This window comes from Phascolarctos cinereus, unplaced genomic scaffold (genome assembly GCF_003287225.1).
Source record: "Phascolarctos cinereus isolate Bilbo 61053 unplaced genomic scaffold, phaCin_HiC Scaffold_4;HRSCAF=312, whole genome shotgun sequence".
NCBI classification, from domain to species: Eukaryota; Metazoa; Chordata; class Mammalia; order Diprotodontia; family Phascolarctidae; genus Phascolarctos; species Phascolarctos cinereus.
Genome location: NW_027555847.1, coordinates 270340373 through 270362655, shown reverse-complemented (window position 1 = coordinate 270362655; position 22283 = coordinate 270340373). Strand labels below are relative to the sequence as shown.

Here is a 22283-nt window from a genome sequence, read left to right as displayed (position 1 = left end):
GCCTTATATTGTCTGAGAACTGATCTCGTCTTGCTTTCTGATTATATTTAATTTGATTCCAATGTGTCTGTTGTTATTAGGTGTCCTCATCCTCCTCTTTCTCCCTTCCTCCCCCCTCCGTTGGGGGTAACATTCCGTTACAATTAGAGCTCATCTGGAGCATAGCTGACCTGGTCTCACCCTTACTGGTGTATGTGAAAGACATGAAGCGTATGTGTATCTATTTGTGTTTATACGCGTGTGAAACGTGGGTGTGAAGACTACTATTTTCTTTTGTGTGCATCAAAAACCAAAACAAAACATGCATAATCCTAAATGTAAAATCATCCTTTCCCCATTATTCATTATTGTCTCTCTCTCTTTCTCTCCTCCCTTGCTTTCTCAGTGTGCTGTTCAGGTGAAGCTGGAGCTAGGGCATCGAGCCCAGGTTAGGAAGAAACCCACTGTGGAGGGTTTTACCCACGATTGGATGGTGTTTGTTCGCGGACCCGAGCACAGTAACATTCAGCACTTTGTGGAGAAAGTCGTCTTTCACTTGCATGAAAGCTTTCCTAGGCCAAAAAGAGGTAGGGGCTGAAATACAAAGGGGGTGATGATTTTTTTTAAGTGTTTGCTTTAGAAGAGAGCAAGGGGGAAAACAATTGACTTTGCCAGTGAGATTCTCTCTCCTCCTCCTTCCTTCCCTCCTTCCTTGTATGTTTGCTGAGCTCTCAGATTGGTGTTTGCTGCGGCGAGGAAGCAAGAGGCCCCAGCCCAGTCTCTCTGGCTTTTCAAAAGTCACCGCATGTAAAGGACCATCAGGTGTACAGTATTTTTTTTCCAAAGCAAGAATTCTCCAGTCCTTCGGGGTTAGCAGCTTAGGTGGTGGATGGTACAGTCGTTGAGGGTTGGGGGTGGGGCTGGAGAGAATAAATGGCATTCGTGTTTTTCCAGAAAAAAAAATTTGAGTTTGATTTGCAGTATTTTAAAAACAAAAATGCATCGTGAGTATTTGTTTCCTGTTCAGGTCGCACCGATCTTTGCTTTATAGCACGTTGTTTGAAGGTTACCACAGACTTCTTTTTCTCCCCCTCTCTACTAGATCTTTCCAGCTTTATCTTTATGTCTGAATAAAGGTTTAATCTTCCCTTCTCGTAGATGGCACTTGGTCCCGCCTAGAGACTGAGTGTTTTAAGCGGGTGGGGTTCCGATGTTAGCTTTAGGGGAAGAGTTTGCATTCTGAGGTTGTTTTGTGAAAATGTTTCTTAAGTTTCAGAAGGAACGCTTATGCTTTGAAGGCTTCACCACCTTGTTTCTTTGACTTTTTTTTTAAGTTTGCATAATCCTGCCTAGTCTGTGCTATTTCAAACGTTTTTCTGTGCAGAGCAAGACAGTTTTCAGACAAGACAGTTTGTAATGTCACAGGATATTGGGAAAAGAGTTTTGGGTAACCTCAATTTCAGTTTCTTTCACTCTCATGGAAGCTACTGTCTGGTTGTTTTAGTTGGATTAGTGGAGGTAACAGTACCATTACAATAAGGTGCTTTGTTTGTGAGCAGGTTTATTTATCTAAGTAGACACAATGGTTAGTAGTTATCTCCCATTTGATCTGTAATCTTTATTGGCATCTAGAACTCCTGCAGTTCCTTAGAACAACATCATAATAAATCCATTCTGCTTAGAGCTATGTGGGAATTATTGAACATACAGGCAGTGGATAAAGAAAGGAGAAATGCAGGGTTGAGTGTAGAGGTGGCAGAGGTTGTTTTGATGCGTTTTTTGTTTCCCAAGCTCAAGTGGTGAAGGGCTGTGTTGTGTTTTCTTTTCCTGACTTAGTTTGTAATGCCCTTTTCAAATGGGAGAAGTTGAGTTTGACAGGCTTTGTTTGATGGTTAATAAATGAATTACATTTCTAGTACAAGAAATACTCCTTGCTAGTAGGAACTATTTAGGTTGCATTTTGTATCCAAGCATAACCAGAGAAATAATTATTCTTTAACTGAACACTATTTTGTATCTCAAAGTCGTGATACTGAGTAGACTGTCAGGTCTTAATTACTGTACAGGATTGGATATGATGGCTCTTAGTATCTTTTCTTCTGGGGTTTGTTAGTCACTGCAGTGTTTTTAACAAAAGAAGCCATCTACCCCTGAGACTCTTGGTACCCAAGGTTGCCATTATCTGACTGCTATTGACTTAAGATGTTTAAAAAAATTCACAGTTTATTTAAAGGAATATTTGATGTTTTGGGAGAAAGAGCCCAATTTTATTTTTGGCAGAAGTAATCGAGGTAACTGTTTGTATACTGTGACGATGAACGGATTGGCATTCAGAAATTTCAAGATTAAGAATTGTTTTTCACATAGCTCCATCTCTGCTCTAGTGGGTGTGTGGTGTGTGACACTCTCCCTTTATTTCCTATACTTAATGATTTTTCTGTCCAGCCTGAGGGAACATGACTCTGCAGCCCAGACCTGGGAATTGTTGCTAGGTGTGGTGTGCTGCTAGATTAATAGTAGGACAATTTCTGGTGTTTCAAGGGTGACATGTCCGATTGTTGGTAGAATACTTTTGTTTATTCTCAGGTGTGAATAACTTTTATTTCTTCAAAAAAAAAAGAGACATGTAAGCCATTGTTTTAAAATGTTTATTTTTTTGATTTTTATTTGTATATGTGTTTTCCATGATGTGACAAGTGCTGGGAAAAATGCCAGCTTGCATAGCCTGGGAGAGACCTTGTCATATTGTAATTACACATGACTCAGATTGCAAGAGAACATTTCTCTGTTCATTGGGAACAGTTGTAAGTTCAGGCAGCACCAAACATGCCATTCATTCCTGTGACAGATTTCAGTTTATTGAAATAAGACAATTTCAAAATGACAACAATGATGATGGAACAGGCACACCAGAAATTTCTTAATTTACTCCTGTCCTCTTAAGGCCCTGCATCATAGTGGCATGATAAAATCTCACTAATGAGGGGAATGCCAATCTGACTTAGTGAAAAGTCTGAACTGTGGATGATTTTAAAAGAAATGTAGTTTTTTTAAACTCTCAATTTAATCAAAATAATAATCAAATTAAAATTTCATATTATAAAAATGAGTTACAATAGATAATATAAAATAAATGATGTAAAATTAACATACATAATATGCCACATCTCAGATACTTGTAAGTATCCTCTACATCTATATATCTATATCGTATGAATACATCCTGTAAGAACACAGAGATCCTTAAATATAAAAGAATGAACCTGCAAGTTGATTTAGTCATTAATTTATTGTTTTGAAAAACCTGCTGATTTTAGTAGTTTTGAAAAACCCAATTTCCTTTTACTTGAGAGTAATCTCTTGAGACTATAGAGGAAGAAATTACAACACTTTGAACTTTTTACTTAATTGGAATTGCATATCCCTTTTATTAGTTTTGATTTGCTGGGATTCAAATTAATGAAGTTTTGCTGTTCCACTAATACATGTGCAGGAGACCTGTATTTGAAAACTACTTATAGTCAGTTTATCTGTTAAAGCCCTAGATTTTGATTGAATAATGTTGCCTGGGACATAGAGCATCTACTGTTAAGGAATTAGGCAGGTGGTACTGTCATTGTTAAAACTACCAAGTTGTAAAAAATAAAATACAACCTCCATGCTTATTTATTTGAACTGGATTTATAATGGTCTACTCTGACCACGTATAAGGCATATCTACAGTGCTTCATGTTAAATATTAATGCCTTCATTTGTAGTAAGATGTGAATTTGAGTGAACTTTCTTTCTAATTATAGCTATTTCTAGCATTGCAATCTGTTCAGTTGACATTTATGATATTAAATCTGTTGCTTATTATTTTCTGTAAGCTAATTTGACTACTAGTATAATTTGATGGCTTTCCAGTTGAAGCCAGATTCCTTTCGGGGGGGGGGTGCTCAGAGTGAGGGGAAAGAGGGAGATAGAAAAGCATAAAACACAAGAAATCTAAGCCTAGAAGCTGTAGTTTGATTTAGCATTCTCTAATACTGACTTTAATCTTTAATGTTGAATTTGTATGCTAAATCATTTTGGCAAATTTTTACAAAGCACCTCGGGTAGGGTGGGGGAGGGGGAAACCTTTTAAGATGTTTGACTGAATTTGCTTGTTTGGAGTCCTAAGTAAGTTTTCAAAAAACCTTTGCCTGTAAGAAAGTAATCATCTGTAACAGTCAGCATTTTGAAGTGAGACTTATTGCTTTCTCAAAAACTATGTTATGGCGAAGATGTGGTTTTGAATCGATTCATATATGTTGATCTTAATTCTATCTTTGAACATCATGTAATGGTTTTCCTTGTTTGTGGTCTGTAGGATTGAATCCAAGTAATGCTGGTTTATTGCCTCCCCTCCCTCCCCCCATGAAAGGCTAGTCACACAAAAGGAAGGCATCTCATTTTGTCTAGTATAATATTAAAGGTTTCCTAGATGGACAGAATCATTGTTTCTCCTTTTGATAATCTCACCATGTAAACAAATATCATAGTGTACTTTATTTTTTGGGTGGTTGGGGAGAATGCTCCATGACTATTGATCTTTTTTCCTCTATCCATTTACCATAGTATTTATCCCTGTATGTATAGGTTTGTCAGTGTGAATTGGAATATTTGCTTTTGTGTTTGTCTGTCAGTGTGTATGGGGTAGAAATGACTAATGGAGGGTAGTAGGGCAGAACCAGACAGAGAAATACTCTAGGGTTTAATCATGACAGTTATACAAATAGAAATAAACTGTTATATTTTAAAATTTTACTTTCATTCATAAAAGCATTAGAAATGTATCTGGTCTTTGAATCAGAATGCTTTGCATTGTCCTTTATACAAGTTTTTTCTTTTCCTATGTTATGCTTTTGTTTGCATTATTGACAATCTTTTCATCTATCTGAATCATGTCCACCTCCCCACCAAGAGAAGGCCATGTACCAAGTGGAATGAAAGACCCATTCTCTACCTGAGATTCTTAGAATTGTCAGAATTATTTAAAATGATACTTGCCTTACAGCCTGAACTTCATTTATTTCTTCCTAACTCATATTATACTACCTGAATGCTTTATTTCTAATTTTAGCTATTACTGTATGTTCTAAATTATCCAGTGTCCTTTCTACTTCTTCATGTTACTGATGCCTTAAGTTATTAGAGAAAATATAGTTTACCTCAAAGTTGCCAAAGAGAAATGATGGATTGCATATTTTCCAAAGAAAAGTGATCAATATGTCTATTATAGTGTTTTCTTCAAAGTTCTTATGTAGTTGTAAACCCAAGTTATGGATGTAAAAGAAATTTTTATTTTAGATCCTAAGACAAAAATAAGGATACCAGTACCAATTCAAGCCATGACTTGTCATATAGTATATGAAATTCCAAAACATCTTTGAATCTTGTTCTGTTTCTTACTAGTGATCTTGGGCAAGTCACTTAACCTTGATACTCTTTAGTTTTCTCCCCTATGAAATAAAGGAATTGGCCTAGGTGATCTTTAAGGTAGCTTCTTGTTCTAAGTTTATGATCCTTTGGTCCTATGAACTAGGAGAAAATTTGCTGCTTATTACTAGAAATAATGTAATGTTTCTTTCATGCTCCTAACATAAGCTATTAAAATTAAAACGTTTTTTAAAAGGGCATCAAGGATTTTGAAGACCTTGAATTTGCTATATAATTAATCACAGTTCAGGGGCCATTTGAATGTAATGTTTATTCAGTCAACAAATGTCTGCTGAGTGTGTAAGTTGTATAAGGTACTGTGTGGTTGCTGTGTGTGCTCTACAAAGGAGTGTAGACAGGGCGCTAACCCTGAAGATTACACATTGCATTTGGAAAGGCAGTAACCGCATCAAATATGGATACTCATGAAAAGGTAGCTAAAAACACCAGGTGACACATGTACTTACTTTATCCATCTTCAGTTATTCTCTTAAATCACTGCTGAAAAATGTTGAGACTTGGAGTAGGAATTAACCTGGAAGAATAGTTAGGACCTTACGAGAAGATAGTGGAAGGAAAAAACTCATAGACAACACAAAATAGTGATCTGTGCCTTTGATTTTCTCCGTACTCTTTCCTGCCTTATGCACACCTCAACCCCTCTCCCTCCCCCATCCCTCATCCCCCATAGCCTGTTTGAGGTTCTCTCCCTATGGATGAAGAATGTGTGTGTGTGTGTGTGTGTGTGTGTGTGTGTGTGTGTGTGTGTGTGTGTGTGTGTGTGCGCGCGCGCGCGCAGAATAGTTGAAATGAAATGACTCTTTTCATGAGCTGTTTCCTGATCACCCCAGCTGCTTGTCTCATGCCCTCAAATTACTTTGTATAAACTTTGTATGTATTTTGTACATATTGTTTTCCTGATAGAATGTAAACTCCTTGATGAGAGATTTTTTTTCTTCCTTTTTCATCCCTTATTGTATCCTCAACCCAGGGCTTGGTATGTGATGAAGTGCATAAATAAATACTTGATTGAGTGATAGCTGTATTATTGCTTCCCAAACTCAAAACCCTGAAAAAAATGCCTTTTTTCCCAATAGTTTTGAAAATTGTGAAATTTATTTTAAATTATTTTCAGAGGTGAGAAAGGAAAGAAAATGTCGATTTATCTTTAAACTGTTGGTTAAAAAACAAACAACCTTTAAACATCTCCCAAAGTCACACTCCAGGAATATACCACCTAATGTAACTGGTCTGATGGGAAACCAAAACAACCTTGTAGTTATAGTTATCTACAAGGACAGTGATGAGCACGATGACTGACTGAACCATGGGCTTTAAGTTAATGTGCAATAACAATGTTATTGTGAAAAAGTTGCTCCCTAAGTTCTGTTCCAGGTTGAGTTCATATGATTTATGATTTAAATGATGTTGATAACGGTAACCTAATGTTGTACTAATTTCTGCTTGTTATCTAATAAGATGTTGGTTGTGTTGAAGTAGTAGAGAGGCATTTTGCTCAAGGGAAGGAAAAATTCAGCTCTGTACTTGTTGAAAATTATGTTCTGTCTTTCTCTTGATTTTAACATGAATACTGAAACATACAATGTTGCCCTTATATGTGTCATTTTTCAATTGCTTAAAAAACTGTTATAAGTATGTAGCATTATTATTCTTATGGCTCACCACTTCAGTTAAAACAACTTTTCCTTACTAGTTAGCTATCCATTGTTAGTTTTATTCTGATTATCTTGGAAGAAAGAGCTACCACTAACTAGCTATTGGACCTTGTGCCACTTAGCTATTCTGTGTCTTGGTCTCATCTATAAAATGAGGATGCTGGGCAATGAATTCTAAGGTCCCTTCCACCTGTGGGTCTCGGTTTCTATGAAAGATCATTTGTGTGCTTTAGTCATCTGTTGATGTTTTTGATGTGGGTTTTCAAAGAAAAAGACTGGAATTTATGTGAATTAGTAGGTTCTTAACTGTTACCAACCAGCACAGAATCCATTTGGGCATAAAATTAAATGAACTGGGATTTTCAGATTGTAACTCCTTCAGAGATGTCCAGAACTTAAAAAAAAATCTGAGGTCTTTTCATGTTTAATGTTTGCACAGAATAACAAAGTCACAGAATCTTAAGAGTTAGAAGGAACCTCAGAGGTTATCTTATTGAAGTTTCTAAATCAAGCAAGAATACCTTTTGTAGTATATTCAACACATGGTCATTCAGCCTTTTTTTGCTTGTGGGATCCATTTGTTGAATCTAACAAGAATTATAACCAAATATGTGTATATATGTATGCATGTGTATACATATATATATACATACATACACATGTATTTCATTACTGGAATTGTTTTTCCATCTTGAAGTGGAAATTTAATATACTCTTATCAAAACTATTACTTTTTCAAAGTTCTTCAAATCTTGAAGGAAAGACAGTTTTGGTATGAACTATTTGTTTTTGTAGCACTGATAGTCCTTTTATGGGAGAGAATAGTTCACTTACTTAGGTGTTTTTCCTCCCCAAGGGTAGACAATATTATAAATTTTTTCTTAAAATACCAATAACATCAGTAGATTTTATGGGTAATTTATAGCTTGCCCATTATTATCTGTAGACCTAAATTTATACAATATTACACCTTTTAATCTATCCAATACCTCTCTTTTTAGCTGTCCGATTATCCTAGATAACCATTAGTTTTGAATATTTAAAAAAAGTATTATTGTGGGCTTTTTAAAAAAATCAACTATACCTCCCCCGCAAAGAAATATTTAATTAATGTGAGTTGCTGAATAATGAAAGCTGTCTTTGTTTTGGGGGAAAAAAAGCCTATTTTACTAAGCTTTTCCCTTGCTTTTGAGTTCTCTCTTCCTGATGTATTACTAGCAGCTGTTTTAAGGTGACTGCTCATGAAGATAAGAGAGTTGGCTCTTGGGCTTTGGTTGTTTTTAGTGAGGTAGAGAACTTTGAAAAACATATATGTGGTCAGATTTCGTGTTTACCCTTTGTATGTTTTGACTGTTGGTTTCTTTTGTAGCTGGTCTTTGAATATATAGGCCCCCAAAAAGTTGACTTGTACACTTCATTAAAGGATATAATGACATGATATAGCATCAAAATCAAAACCCACTTCTGAGATTTTCCTTTCTGCTGTTAGAGAGGTGGAAAAACTGAAGTAATCTATATCTTGTTAGAACTGCCTTCCAGACCATTTGGGATCTAAATTATAACATTTGTCATTCTATTGTCATCTTTTGAAATGTTATTCAATTTTGAGCATAGGCCCTCCTTTTTCTGAAATGATTGTTTCATGTAATTTATTTTTTAATTAATTTTTTTGCTGCATATAATTTATTTCTGACTGTGAGAAAAAAAATCTGCTTTTATATTTTGGAATACAGGCAGAAAAACAGGGTAGCATTGCTGAACTGATTTTTAGTCTTTTTTGCCTACCTCCCACTATCCACCATGCAGTTATTTATTAAGTAACAAACTAAAGCTCAGTTTCTTCAATATTCTTAGCAGTTGACTGCATGATGTGTAAACAAACTCCATGTGAAATTTATAGGAAAGATCTTGGCTATCAAGGGACCATTTTTCTAAGTGTGTTAAAGCTTAATTAAGAGCTGTTGATCTTTGCATTTCTGCCCTTCCTGCAGACCCGTTCTGTAACATTTCTTTTGTGGATTTAAAAAATTAGGTAAAATTTTATGGATGTAGAAGTTTTGCTTATTTTAGATGTAAAGAAAAATAGCTTCTAAAGCTAGAAGAGAATGAGTTTCTTGCTTTGACACAATAAAGCAGGTTTGTCTAGATTTCATAGATCAATAGGACTGGGCTTTTTGAGTTATATTTATTTTCATTTCTAAAGTCAACAACCAGGGACATGAAAGAGTTAGCTGTGTTTTAGTAGTTGGTTGTTGATATGATTTGTTTTAAAAATGATGTTTTGTATTTTCTAATAACCAGAGCATTCACCTTTTAATTATCTGTTGGTAATTGGTTGGAAAAAGATGATGACTTAGAAAACTTAAGGTCTCTAGCACCCAAACCTCATTTTAATCAGTAAATTAAATTTACATCAACCTTTCTTACAAAAGCTTCCAACAAGAAGTTTTAGTTGATTAATTAAAATTTCACCTGTTCTACAAATCAACAATGAAATAAATAGGTTAAAAAATTGGTAGCAGTGAGAAGTGGAAATAAAAGACGAGAATCTTTAAACTACATGCTCTTCATTAATTAAAATCGGCTATCTGATTGTACTGGTATGAATTATGCCATCCATCACCCCATACTTTGCAGGATAAGGGCATTTGTATTTCTGTAACTGGGGGGGCTCAGATCTGTGTTATCTTTTAAAGTTAGAACTGTTCCTGTAAGCTCTGAGCACTGAAAATCTCAACAGATTTTTCTGTTCACTGGATATTTATTTCAGAATTCTAGTGGAAATTGCTTAAACAGTATGTTCTGCTGTTCGCTTGCAAAGTACTTATGTACTGTTTAAAATATTTTTTTCCCCCAATGCACAATGATTGTAATTGGTTTTAAGGCATGTTGTTTGATAAAGAAGATAGTTTCTATCTACCTGAACTATCTGGAATATTTTGACAGTAATCTTAAATTCAGTTACCTGGAACATGACTATGAGAAACTTAAAAAGAAATTTCCTAAATATTGGACATCAGGAAATAAGAATCTTTCTCTTTGTTTTTGACCATTACATTATATATGTTAAACATGTTTACTGTATATGATTTTCTCGTAAGATTTAAAAAACTTTTTTAGGAAAACCACTTGATTTTTAAGAAAAAATTGATTTAGAGTATTCTGCTGAATTGCTTTGGCTGGAATTGTTAACCTTTGTGATTTTTTTTGTATATCCAATTTGATCCCTTTTGTAGCTGTGTTGCATGTTGAGTGCAGTTGCACTGTTAGAAATACATACAGGGATTTTTGTGGTAGATTATCTTTGTTTTATAGTAAAAAGTTCTTGACTATGTTCTTGACAGGGACATGAGCAATACATAGGAACTTCATCTATCTCTGAGAAGCTTTTTAATATTTCATGTGTTTTAAATAAGACCATCTTTCAATATTTTCCTGAAACACTTAATAGCACTTACGTGTTTGACAATTACAATTAATTTTTAAAAGGAGAAATATCCGCTATTGTGTATATGGTATATTTATCTTCTTTACCCTGTAATCAGAATGCTATAGCATCAAAAAAAATGTGAAAGTTCACAAGATATGGTAAATTTGAGTGCATTTGTAACTTTAAAAGCCTATGTGCTGAGAGGCAGTTGGTCTGAAGGGATGTAGTGATGACTATAGAAGTCAGGAAGCCTTTGGCCGAAGTCTCTCCGACACATACTGGATCTGTGACCTGGGGGAAGTCACTTAACCCCTGAGCCCTCTGGGTAGCTCTCATAAGAATACAATTTGCAAAGAAGTTGTTGACCTGCATTGGTACAGGGAAGTTTCCTCACCTGAGAGTTCCCTATACCAATGAAATCACAGGTGCTTAGTTCTTCTCCCTCACCCCCATCTAAAAATTTTGAGGCTTACTATTTGGTTCATATTGCTTATATTGGATTTTTGTGAGATTTTTTACTATGTATATCTTTGTTATTTTATTTCTTTAATTGTCTGTAGAAGGAAATTTTTGTAGAATCTCTAACTTCATAAATTTACTAGGAAGAAATTTTACATAGCATAAATACAGGGATGGCACCTGTGTTCTGAATCCAGAGACTTCCTTTCCCTTGTGGTCTGCTTTTGCTGTGTCATATACTTTAAATCCTGAAAGGGTAGAGATTGCTGTTTGAGACTGGGATGACTGGTTGCTAGTAACATTGATTTTGATTCGTACTTGTATGTTTACTTTTTGGCTATGGGAATGTACTTTTATTGGGTGAAATTGTGCTTATGATTTTGTTTCTAATGGATGGGTTAATGTTGATGACATTTAAAGGTGTAATTTTGAGAAAGCAATTATCAACCAAAAAACATTTTGATATAATCAACTGCAGGAAGTGAAAAAGTAGTCACTATTGTTAGAGAGTTTAAGCATTCAATTTACAGAAGATGTTTTAATGTTAAGTGCATGGTTTAAGTAGTTACTTTGTTTATGAGATAGAAGAAAAAACAACTATTTTCTTAATGAAAATGAATTTTCCATTTTATTCAGTGACTATGATAAAGCAGGTGGGATAAATTTACCTTAAACACAGTAAAATTAGAGATTATCGTCATGAATGATTGGATTACGTGACCTCTAAGGACCTTTCCAATTTTAAAGTCAGTGGTTTATTCTAGGATTCAGTGATCTATGGAAAACTACCCTTTCCCTACTTACTGGTTTAAAATTATGTGAACTATGATATAGTCACTCATGTTGACTACATACTGAAATAGTGAAAATAGGAATAATTTTATGGGAGTAGGTATAATATCATTAGAGGAGAATCTCAAATTGTGTTTTGGAAGTCTGATTGAATACATGTACAAAAAATGTTTCCAAAAATTTGCTCCAGACTGAGCTTTGTCTTTGGGCATCTCTTGATTAGTTATTTAAATGGAAATGGCAGATGAAGTTCCTTTGGCTACCAATTACAGACAGTAGCATTATATTCAGTGGCTACTGAAAGGATGATCAGTATTATCTTTTTCTTTTCTGTGACCTCTAAATTGTAGGTTCATCAGTTAATCAGCAGCTGTTTATTAAGTTGGTTTTACATTCTCCAAGAAAGAACTGTATTTGAATGGGGATAAAACAAAGGATCTCTGTCTGTATCTCTGTTATGACATGATGAATTGGTCTCCTTAATTTTTAGCTGATTGTTTTTAGTATATTGTTTAGTAATATATAAAGCTTAAAATTCAGGAATGAAGCAATGTGAGTGGTAACTTAATATTATGATACCCTATGATAAAGCTTCACGTATTGGATTCTGAAAACAGGAATATTTTTCTAGAGTACAGCTGAATCTTCAAAATTTGTGGCAAGTATAAACATTATATGTAGAAGACTGTTAGTTTAGGAACAGATGCAAAATTATGGTAACAAGCATATATGTCTGTGTGTTTACACAGACAATCAAAACAAGAATTGTTTAAGTACTAAGTATATGTGTGTATATACATATGTGTATATTTGTATGTATAATGGAAGCATATTTCCTAGTGAGAAGGGGCATACAGTACAAGGTGTTCCGTACTTATAGACTTGGAAATAACTTAAGACTTTTTTTACATTATTACAAAAAAGACATTCTTTTTGCTTTGGCATGCTTAAAAACTAAAGGGCAAGTGATCCAAAAAGAATAATCTTGAAATTCAATAGCAAGAAAACTACTTGACATTGTGGGCTGGAGGCCAGCAAACATAGGGCTTTCATTGAGTGTGGGCCATAGACAGGCTTAGAATTTAAAGAGACAGGGTATGTACCCTAGAAGAGAAAAGTGTCCTGTATTATTTGCTTAGTTGAGGAAAAAAAACCAGTTTTAAAAATTTTCTCTAGAGACTCTTTGTTTGGTGAGCTTTTTAAATATTGGAAGACATTGGGGGAATTTTCCTAACCCCTGCATCTCTAATAATCTTTTTTTTGTGAAGTTGAGTGCAATGTAGAATTTATTAAAGAACATAAAAGACTTTTCAAATAAGGAGACTTTATAACTAGCAATGTATAGTTTTATATAGGTTCTTCTGCATTCTGTTCTGTGCTATCATTCAGTTTAAGGAGAAAAAAAAAACTCTCCAAACTTGCTGTTTTGTTCTGTGTCCATACTCTTGTTCAATAAGAATTTTTAAGTACCTACTATGTTCCTCAGGGACAATATTTCAGTAAAATAGTTTTTAAAAAATATTTGAATAAATAAGGCTCCAAATTCTCTCTGTCTAGGTCATCATTTCCCATTTGTCTTGAATTTCCATGGGGACAGAACCAGTGCCTTCTTGCTGGCCATGTGCTGTGAGAACTAGGACTTGTGTGTAACTTAAGATTATGCACTAGTTAAATTTGTGCACAAAATATGCAGTAGACAGTTCAGCATAATTTAATTTCCTTCACTTTTTTTTTAAAGAAAAATCATTTTAGTGACATGACAGTAGAGGAATTTATGGAGTAACTCCTCAAAGCCAAAGGGTATTAACCCTGAATTTGAAATCTAGTTTTAAATGCAGATTATGTGCATGATGAAGCTTCATTTTTAGTGAGATTTTAATCCAACAAAAATTGACTAGGTGCCTATTGTGTTTCATTTAAATATAATTTAAACTAATCATAACTGCAAATAATTTGGGTTATAATAGTTTTTATTCATTGTCATTTCCCTCTTTTAGGTTTTCATCATTAAGAAGCAAAAGTAAAGAGAAAAAACAAAATTAAACAAAAAAACCTAAATTGGTTAAAGAAAAGAAAATTTCCTGAATATTTTCATTTTCCTACTTGAGGCATAACTTAAACATATTCTTAAATACCTGAGATAGTGTTGAAAGCATAGACTTAGTTGCATCTACTTCCTCAGATGCCAACACCTTTGCATGGCATGTAATAGGACTACACAGTAGCTTTACTTGACTAGAATCATTGTTATGTTAATATTTTCTCTAACAATATGGCAATATGATTGACTGTATTGGAAACCCAGCCTGACCAAAAAGAAGCTGAGAGAATTAAAATCATTCTGACTCTTAAAACACTTAGTTTAAAATTTATTGGGGGGGAGGGGGTTGTTCTAGCATGAATCTTGTCATGGGTCAAATGGGGAAACGGTACACAAATAAAGGTCTTAATTTTTTTTCTACTCACTGTCTGTTATCCTTATCCTTCAGAAAATTAAGGTTAATAATTTATACCATAATAGAATGGAAAAGTTTTGTTTTTATTTGTCCTTTTCAATTAACTCTTAGTTCTTACCTATAGCAACTTAATACATACTAGAAACAGTATGATGACTTATTGTTTTTGTTATTTAAAAGAAACAAAAAACTGTTATTACTAATTTTTAAGTGGAAAATTAGAATCTTCGAGGAATTCAATTAAGTTCATTTAAAGATTTTTGTATTTGAATTTTGGGGACTATACAAGGTTAGATGATTTCTGTAGCTTTCCATATGAATTCTGGCAAAGATCTGGCAAATAATTGGTGTATATCAGTGAGTAAATGTATGTGCCTTTATTTTTTAGTCTAATTCTATTTCTTAGATAGCTAAAAAGTTTCCCAGTAATTAGTAGTTTTTGCAAGTGGGTTTTTAATCATGCAGAATGTTAAATATCTGGTTTTTATCTTGTGTGGCTGGCACCCCAGCAAGCAAGAAGTGACTCTGGAGACTATACATGTGAATAAAAGTTAACAGCAAAAATTAGGTTGTCAAATAATAGACGAGCTATGGAATAATTCTGTTTGCATTATCCATTCAATTGGCAGAAAATTAAATGGAAATGATCTGGTTACTAAAGACCAGCTCTGTATTAGATCACTTGAACTTTTGATATTATAGTTAAAGGCAAAATTAAACAGCTGCTGTAGATTTTGCCAGTGCCTTTTCAAAATTTGTTTGACCCTATTAGTTTTAGATGCTACTGTATTTTGCAGAGCTATTTACTGGGTTAGATAGGAATCTTTCCATGATAATGATTTGAACTGCTGATTTGCAGGAAGTGATATAACAGAAAATGAGTTAACTTGAATTTTTCTCTGTGACTCCAAACCTTGGAAAGTGACAATTTCAGAAATTTTAATTTTTACTAGCACTAATATTTCCAAATATCTGTTTAAGATAGAAAGTTATCATGGAGATTTGTTTGGTAACTCTGAAGATATTTGCATAATTATAAAAATTGTTTTATGTGTAGCCTTGACAACTAGCTGTTTGAACATACTAGCTATCTTTACAGTTTAAGAGTGTAGAGGAAATACTAATCTACTGACTTAAAAATTTAGTTGGGTGTGAGTTGACAATTAATTAAACGAAGTTCATCTACCTTGAAAAATTGATGAAATTAAATATATCGAGATTATGCAGTTATCATTTTTGCATAATGCAAAAGTTTTCTCTATTAATACAAGTTTAGTGAGCAGCAAAATCTTTTCTTTTTAAGGCTGTACAACATGAGATTTTGGAATTCACAACTTTATGATTAGATCAGTCAGTGTGTTTGCCTCAAGGCTTCAGTCATTACTAAAAATTTCTGTTTCCTTGTTTGAAAATAATACTACTTAAAAATGATATCTGGCTTTGGAATAGTTGTATGAAAACTACTGAAGCAAATTACAAGTGGTTAAGATTTTCATGCAGTCAAGATGCTGAAGATAAATTACAATGTTTTAAAGAGAAAATTCAGTGTCATTTTGCGTAAAAGTTTAGTGGTTTATTCATTAATCTAAAATAACTGGCTTATAAATGCTTTATCAGTGATAAAACTGCTCAGCATGTAAAATGAGGGCACAAAGGCTTATTGCAAATTAAGGGCACAATGAGTACTAACGGACTTTCCAGCCATCTCCAGCTGTGAGATTATTATAGTTTTTGCAAACCCCTTTCTCTCAAAACTAAATCAAGAATGGTAGACTCCTGATAAAAAGAAGTGTATAAAAGCCTAACTAATCCTTAGATGAGTTACTTCAAACGTGCCAAGATAGAATAAAGTCAGTTAATAGCATGGATTAAAGGTTACTCTGTATGCATTTTTATCACTCATGTTTAGAATTTTGTTATATGTTAATGCATTTAGCCGATCTTATTTCCTAAGGAAAAAAGAGAGGGAATAAAATTAAATGTGAGGGATTACATAATCATATTATGAAGAAATTTAGGACCAGGTTGGCCTGCCAGTTTTGACTGCAAAGAAAGGAAAAGCAAGCGCTCTCTCTCTCTCTCTCTCTCTCTCTCTCTCTCTCTCTCTCTCTCTCTCCTATATATATATATATATATATATATATATATATATATATATATAATTGAGCAAGGAGTTCTGGACAAGTGGCTCTGATATTTTTGAAATGTCTACTTTTAGGATAAAGAGAATTATTGTGAGCAGTTTCATACAGCTATGCTCAATCTACATCTATAAACCCATTCATTAGTTAGGTTTTTCAGAAATAGGGCATTTTGGTATTTGATAGTCACGCACAGTTGCAAATATAGGTAAAAAAGGGAAGAAATCCAGAAGTGAAACTGGAATTAACATTAAAAACATCTACTGTAACCTTTGTAAGATTGTATTCTGGCTTCTTTTTGCATAGAGTCTTTCTCATTCCTATAGTGAAGTAGAAGAGAGTGTATGGGGTAAGATTGGGGAATTTAAGCATTCTTTGTTGTTCTTTCGTGTACCCGAAAGGATGAGCTCTCCATGTGAAAGGCTAGGTTATATTGTCTCACTGTTAGCTCAGGGATTAAGAATTCACTACCTGCTTTTATCCTTTGGAATAGTTTTTCCATTAAAACTGGCATATTATAATGGAGCTGCCAGCAGTATTGTATCAAGGAAAATGATTTGGCTTCTTGCCATTGGCAGGAGTGGGAGAAGACCTGAGAAAATATCTACCACTCTTACTATATTTTAGTGGCTATATATGTAGCCTTTATAATTTTTTTTCTTTATGTTAAAAACTTTGGATGATGAGAGATGTTAAAAGCCTTCCAGTGGCCAGCTCAGTGACAGACCAAACTGTGAGTTTCCAAAGGCTGTACTGTAGTTATACTCTATCATCTTACTGTCGTGGTTGTGTTGTCATTTTTTAACAGTAAATAACACCATTAGTGCCCAGACATGTGTCTGTGTGTATCTGTGTTGATCAGCTAGCATTTATTACGTGTGTACTATGTGCTGGATACCATGTTTAAAGCTGGTGTAACATAGATACAAACATAAATAGGATGTGGCTATAAAGTAGTAAGACAGGTTTCTGTAACTTAGACAAGAATCATCTGTCTCCCCACCCCCACTACAAACAAAATCATTTTCTTTGCTTTTGAGTCACATTCTATTCATGTCCATTTTAATGTTGATTTTTGAGGATATAATTATACAGTGGTAAAGCACGAGCATAAATGAGTTTTATGATACAGAAGAAATAAATTTTATATGGACTACATACAATATAATCATTCATGTGTCTGGAGAGCAGAATTTTATTGCAAAAAAAATTTTTTTTTTTGAGAAGGAGGGTGAGCCGGGACAGGAGAGAATGGATAGACAACTAAATGAGTAGTAGGAAGGAGAAGTTTGAGTTGAGCCAAATTTATGAAATCAGTACAAACAACCCAGAGAATGAGGATTTTTCCTTATGGCTGAAGCCCCACCACGATGTTGTGGATTGGTTTGACTTGTGGTGCTGTGTCTGTGTGTTTATAGGGCTGGAACATTTTATCTTCTATGTGTTTCTGTGGAAGTTGTTTTTTAGCAGTGCCCCAAGAAAAGTACTGGAAGACAGCTTTGAAGCCCTGCAGACAAGCTGGGATATCAAAGGGCTATGGAATTCAGCACTCATTGTTTTATGACTTGCCAGGAATCAGACCTATTTGTATAGGTAGCACACAGAATAGCTGTGATTTGACAATTTGGTGCTATTTATACCCACCATAAAAAGAGAAAAGAAAAAGTTAAAGGGGTATTTTGGAAACAGGAACTAAGCTGTAAATGCAAATTGCTTCACCATTTTCTCAAAGGAACAAAAAAGAAAGGGGATTTAGGAAGCTTTTTATTAAAGTTAGGTTACCTAGGACCTGTGTGATTTCAGGATATAGAATATTGTATTCACATTAAAACTTAAATTTTCTGTTTTTCTTCTCAAGAAAAATATTTGAATCCCTTAACTGTTAACAAAAATTGTTTCAAGACAGAAATAATGAATAAGAAGAAAAATTGATAATGCAGAGTTTCAAACCAAATTTTAATAGGTACACACTTTTTAAAAAACAATGTAGCTTTGGAGATGACAAGAAAGTTGACCCAACTTTATCAATTTTCATTTTCCAAATGAAAATTGTCTATTGTTAACAAAATGTCAAGAGCTCTTCATATTTTTTGGAGAAGGTGACTTAGAGGGGGTTTACATTTAACCTAGTGAATTTTCATAGTTTTTTTTTTGGGGTACATAACACTCAGAGGAAAGTTTAGTGGTATTCCTTTATTGGATAATAGATATGTATATTTTAAAAATAAGGTGGAAGTGCCCATGTTACTCTGACAGCCTCATCAGATATTCTGAATTCAAGATGGACAGTGTGGAACACAGGTTTCATCATGGAGAGCAGCTCACTGTGAAGTTTATATTTCTTATATTGTTTTTCAGACTTTTTGAGGTTTTTCAGTTTGTCTTTACTCCTTTGCATACCCTGCAATCAGTATAGGGTTTAGGTGTGGAGGTATTAGAACATTTAAAAATTAGTTGATATGTAGAAGTCTGTGTGTGTGTATGTGTGTGTGTGTGTGTGTGTGTGTATACATATATACATACACACACAAATACATATTTTTAAGGACTTGTGAGGCCTTGTAGTAGATTGTCTCAAGTTTAATGTTATAGTTAAAAACCTTGCTATAGAGCAGAGGTTCTTAACCTGGAGTCTGGTTTGCAAATTTGTGGAGATTTTTTGTTAAAAATATTTATTTCAATATAATTGGTTTCTTTTGTAATCTATGTATTTTATTTTTTTCATTTTAGAAGATTTTTCTGAGTCCATAACCTTGACCAGATTGTCAAAGAAAGGTCCATGATACAAGAAAGGTTAAAAACACCTGCTATAGAGCATCTTCTTTAAAATGATTAATTATGAATGAATCTGAAGAGGTAATCTGACTCACAGGCCCCAGACCCTCATCTGATCTCAGCAAAAAATCAGATAAAATAAAATCATATAAGAACTTATTTTGAGCTACACATTATCTATACTTTTATCTATTATGAGTCTGTGTGTAGATCACTTTGCTTCAAAACACCACTCAAGTGTCACATTCAAGAAATACCCCCTGTACTCCTTCCTCCTTTCTTTTCCTCTCCAAGATTCCCTAGTGTTTGCTTTGTATGAGTTTTGTATGTATTTGTACACATACATTGTCTTTCTAGTTAGAATGTAATCTCCTTTAGGGCAGCTGGGATTGATTCTCTTTTGACTTTGTATTCTAAGTTGTTAGTAAAATGCCTATACAATCTTAATAAATGTTTATTTATTAATGGCTAAAGGCAAGGTTATAGCTTTGTCTATGGATATTTTAATAAAATATTAGTTCTCTGACCCATTCTCATCTTTACTTGTTGGGTTTTACTGATTTTTTTTTGTTAACATGATTACATTTTAAACTTAGGAAAAATACCCTTAACATTAAAATCAACCTGTAAAATGGAAAGTGATTTTATGCAAAGTCACAAGTCCAAATTTATTTATAATTTGTTTAAAAATGTATATTAGTTTTAACAAAATAATAACATAAATGCCCTTTTTTCTTGATTATCTTCATCTGACTTGTTTTTACTCTATCCTTCTCCCCCTCACCAATTCTATTGTTGAAAACTACATAGGTACAATCATTCTGTATATTGCCATTCTATGTCTGTTTTCTTCACTCTGTATCTATCACTTTATATTTCCTTTTTCTCCCCCCTTACTTCTCCTCCAATCCCTTCTCCTTTCTAGGATTTATTATACATAAACAGCATGGTTTAATTGATTGAGAACTGGTCTTGGAGCCAGGAGACCTCTGTTCGAGTACTTTCTCTGACACATTCTGATGGTGTGATCTTGTGCAAATCATTTTACTTATTAGTTCTCTAAAGTAATTGTGTCAAACTCGTGTAGAAACAGGGCCACTAAACCCCAGACTCACACACACACACACACACACACACACACACACATTCCTGGGTTGCATATTGACTTAAAGAAACCATATAGTAACATTATCTATGGTCTATTGTGGTTTTTTATTTATTTTGTTAAATATTTCTCAATTAAGACTTGAATCTGGTTTTACTGCAAGAGAGTGCTACTGGACTCCATTTTGACATCTCTGCTCTAGGTCTAGGCAACTCTTTAATGGTTTAAATTGTGGAGAGTGTGCCAACCTTAATTTATAGAGGGAGTGTTCTCATCTGGGATTTCCCTATCCCAATGAAATCACAGGCACAGTTCCCCATCCTATCATAGCTAAAGTTGCTATAAATATTTTTTGTAATTTTCTTTTTCCATTTATTAACACCCTTAGGTTATGGAAGTTATAGTTCTAATAGGATAACTGGGTCAGAGGGTATGAACAACTTTGTTACTCTTGCTATCTTGCTTTCCAAAGATATGTTAATTGACAGATCTATTCGAACTTGCAACTGGTATGTTTTTATTTTTAGGATCCTGCTAAAGTAGAATTTTATTGTTTTTAGCTATTTTTGCCAATTTGATGGCTCTAGGGTGATAATCCAAAGTTGTATTAATTTTCACTTCTCTTATTAAAGTTTAAATTGTTTAGTGTTTTAAATGGATATTGACATTTTGTGTATCTTTCTTAAAGAAAGAACTAAATTGTCTCCCTCCTTTTACTGTTAGAGAATAGATCTTGCTCGTGAATTTGTTAATTCTATGTAGATTGTGGATGTCATACTATTTCCCAATTAATTTTCACTTTGTGTAAAATTATAGAATCAAATTCATTTATTTTTGTCTTTTCTGTTTCTGTTTAGTACATATAAATTGTCCTTTCTTCTATATAATGTAGTTTTAAAATTCCAGTTCTAAATCCTTTATAAGACTATTAACTTTTTCTTATTGCTTTGACTAAGTAGCATTTCTAAGCTATGTCTAACAGTAACAGTGGATAGAGGTAGATGTTATTACTGTTTTTAGTGAGAATGACACTTAGGTTTCTCTATTATACGTAATATTTTTGTTTCAAGTAAGTACTTTTTATCATTTTAAAGAAAAATTCTTTAATTTACATTCATAGCAGTTTTTAAAAACTGCAGACAGATGGTTTTTTACTGATTGTTTTGTCGAGATGATTTGTCTTGATTTTTTTTCTTAAAATTGAACTATCTTGATATCCTTATACAAATCCTTTTTGATCCTGTAATATTTTGATGTATTGTTGCAGTCTTTTTGCCACTATTTAATATTTCTGCACTTACATTAATGACAATAGGTGGTGTAGGATGGTGAATAGTGTATTATTCAAAGAGAGAGCAAAACCTGGATTCAGAATTTATTTGTAACATTTTCTGTGTGACCCTGGGCAAGAACTTAAACTGTATGTCTCAGGAAATTTCCTATGATTTACCTTCATGGTCCTAAATGCTTATAATCTGCATGTCTAAGGATTTGCTAATGTAATACTTTTTTTTTTTTTGCTACTTTTCCTTTGCCAGGTTTGGGGAACAAAAGAACCATATTTGTCTTGTAGACACAAATGGTTATTAAATAGACCCCTTTCTGTTTTTGGAAAATAGTTTACATAGACTAGAGGTCATTTGTCCTTTATATGTAAACCAATCTATTCCTAATGCCTTTTTACAAAATGGTTTCTTAGTGTCCTTTTTAATTTCTTCATTCAGTATCAATTTATTTAATTACTATTTCTTGTGTTTGTCAATTTGAGTATTTTATAATTGTTATTTTCATATATTTCTTTTATAGCCTCAGTTTTTTGGTTTTTAATTATACACAGTGCTCTGATAGACTTTCTCCTATGTTCATTGTGATCTTTCCTTTTTGATATTAATAATTTATTTCCACTCTTTTCTTTGCTTAAATATGAGAATCTGTCAATTGATGGTGGCTCTCCCACTTCTTCCCACAACTTTTTGCTTTATTAATTCATTTGTTTCTTTATCCTCTATC

The 22283-nt window shown here is 33.6% G+C and overlaps 1 protein-coding gene across 6 annotated transcripts in view; it reads left to right on the top strand.

The window, feature by feature from the left end:
* MLLT3 (MLLT3 super elongation complex subunit) overlaps nt 1–22283 on the top strand; it is a 317963-nt gene that overhangs the window by 1497 nt on the left and 294183 nt on the right. For all 6 annotated transcript variants that reach the window (XM_078153056.1, XM_078153052.1, XM_078153054.1 and 3 more), the window contains exon 2: nt 386–566. In XM_078153056.1, the coding sequence (XP_078009182.1) occupies nt 386–566 (181 nt within the window). The remainder of the gene's footprint in view (nt 1–385; nt 567–22283) is intronic.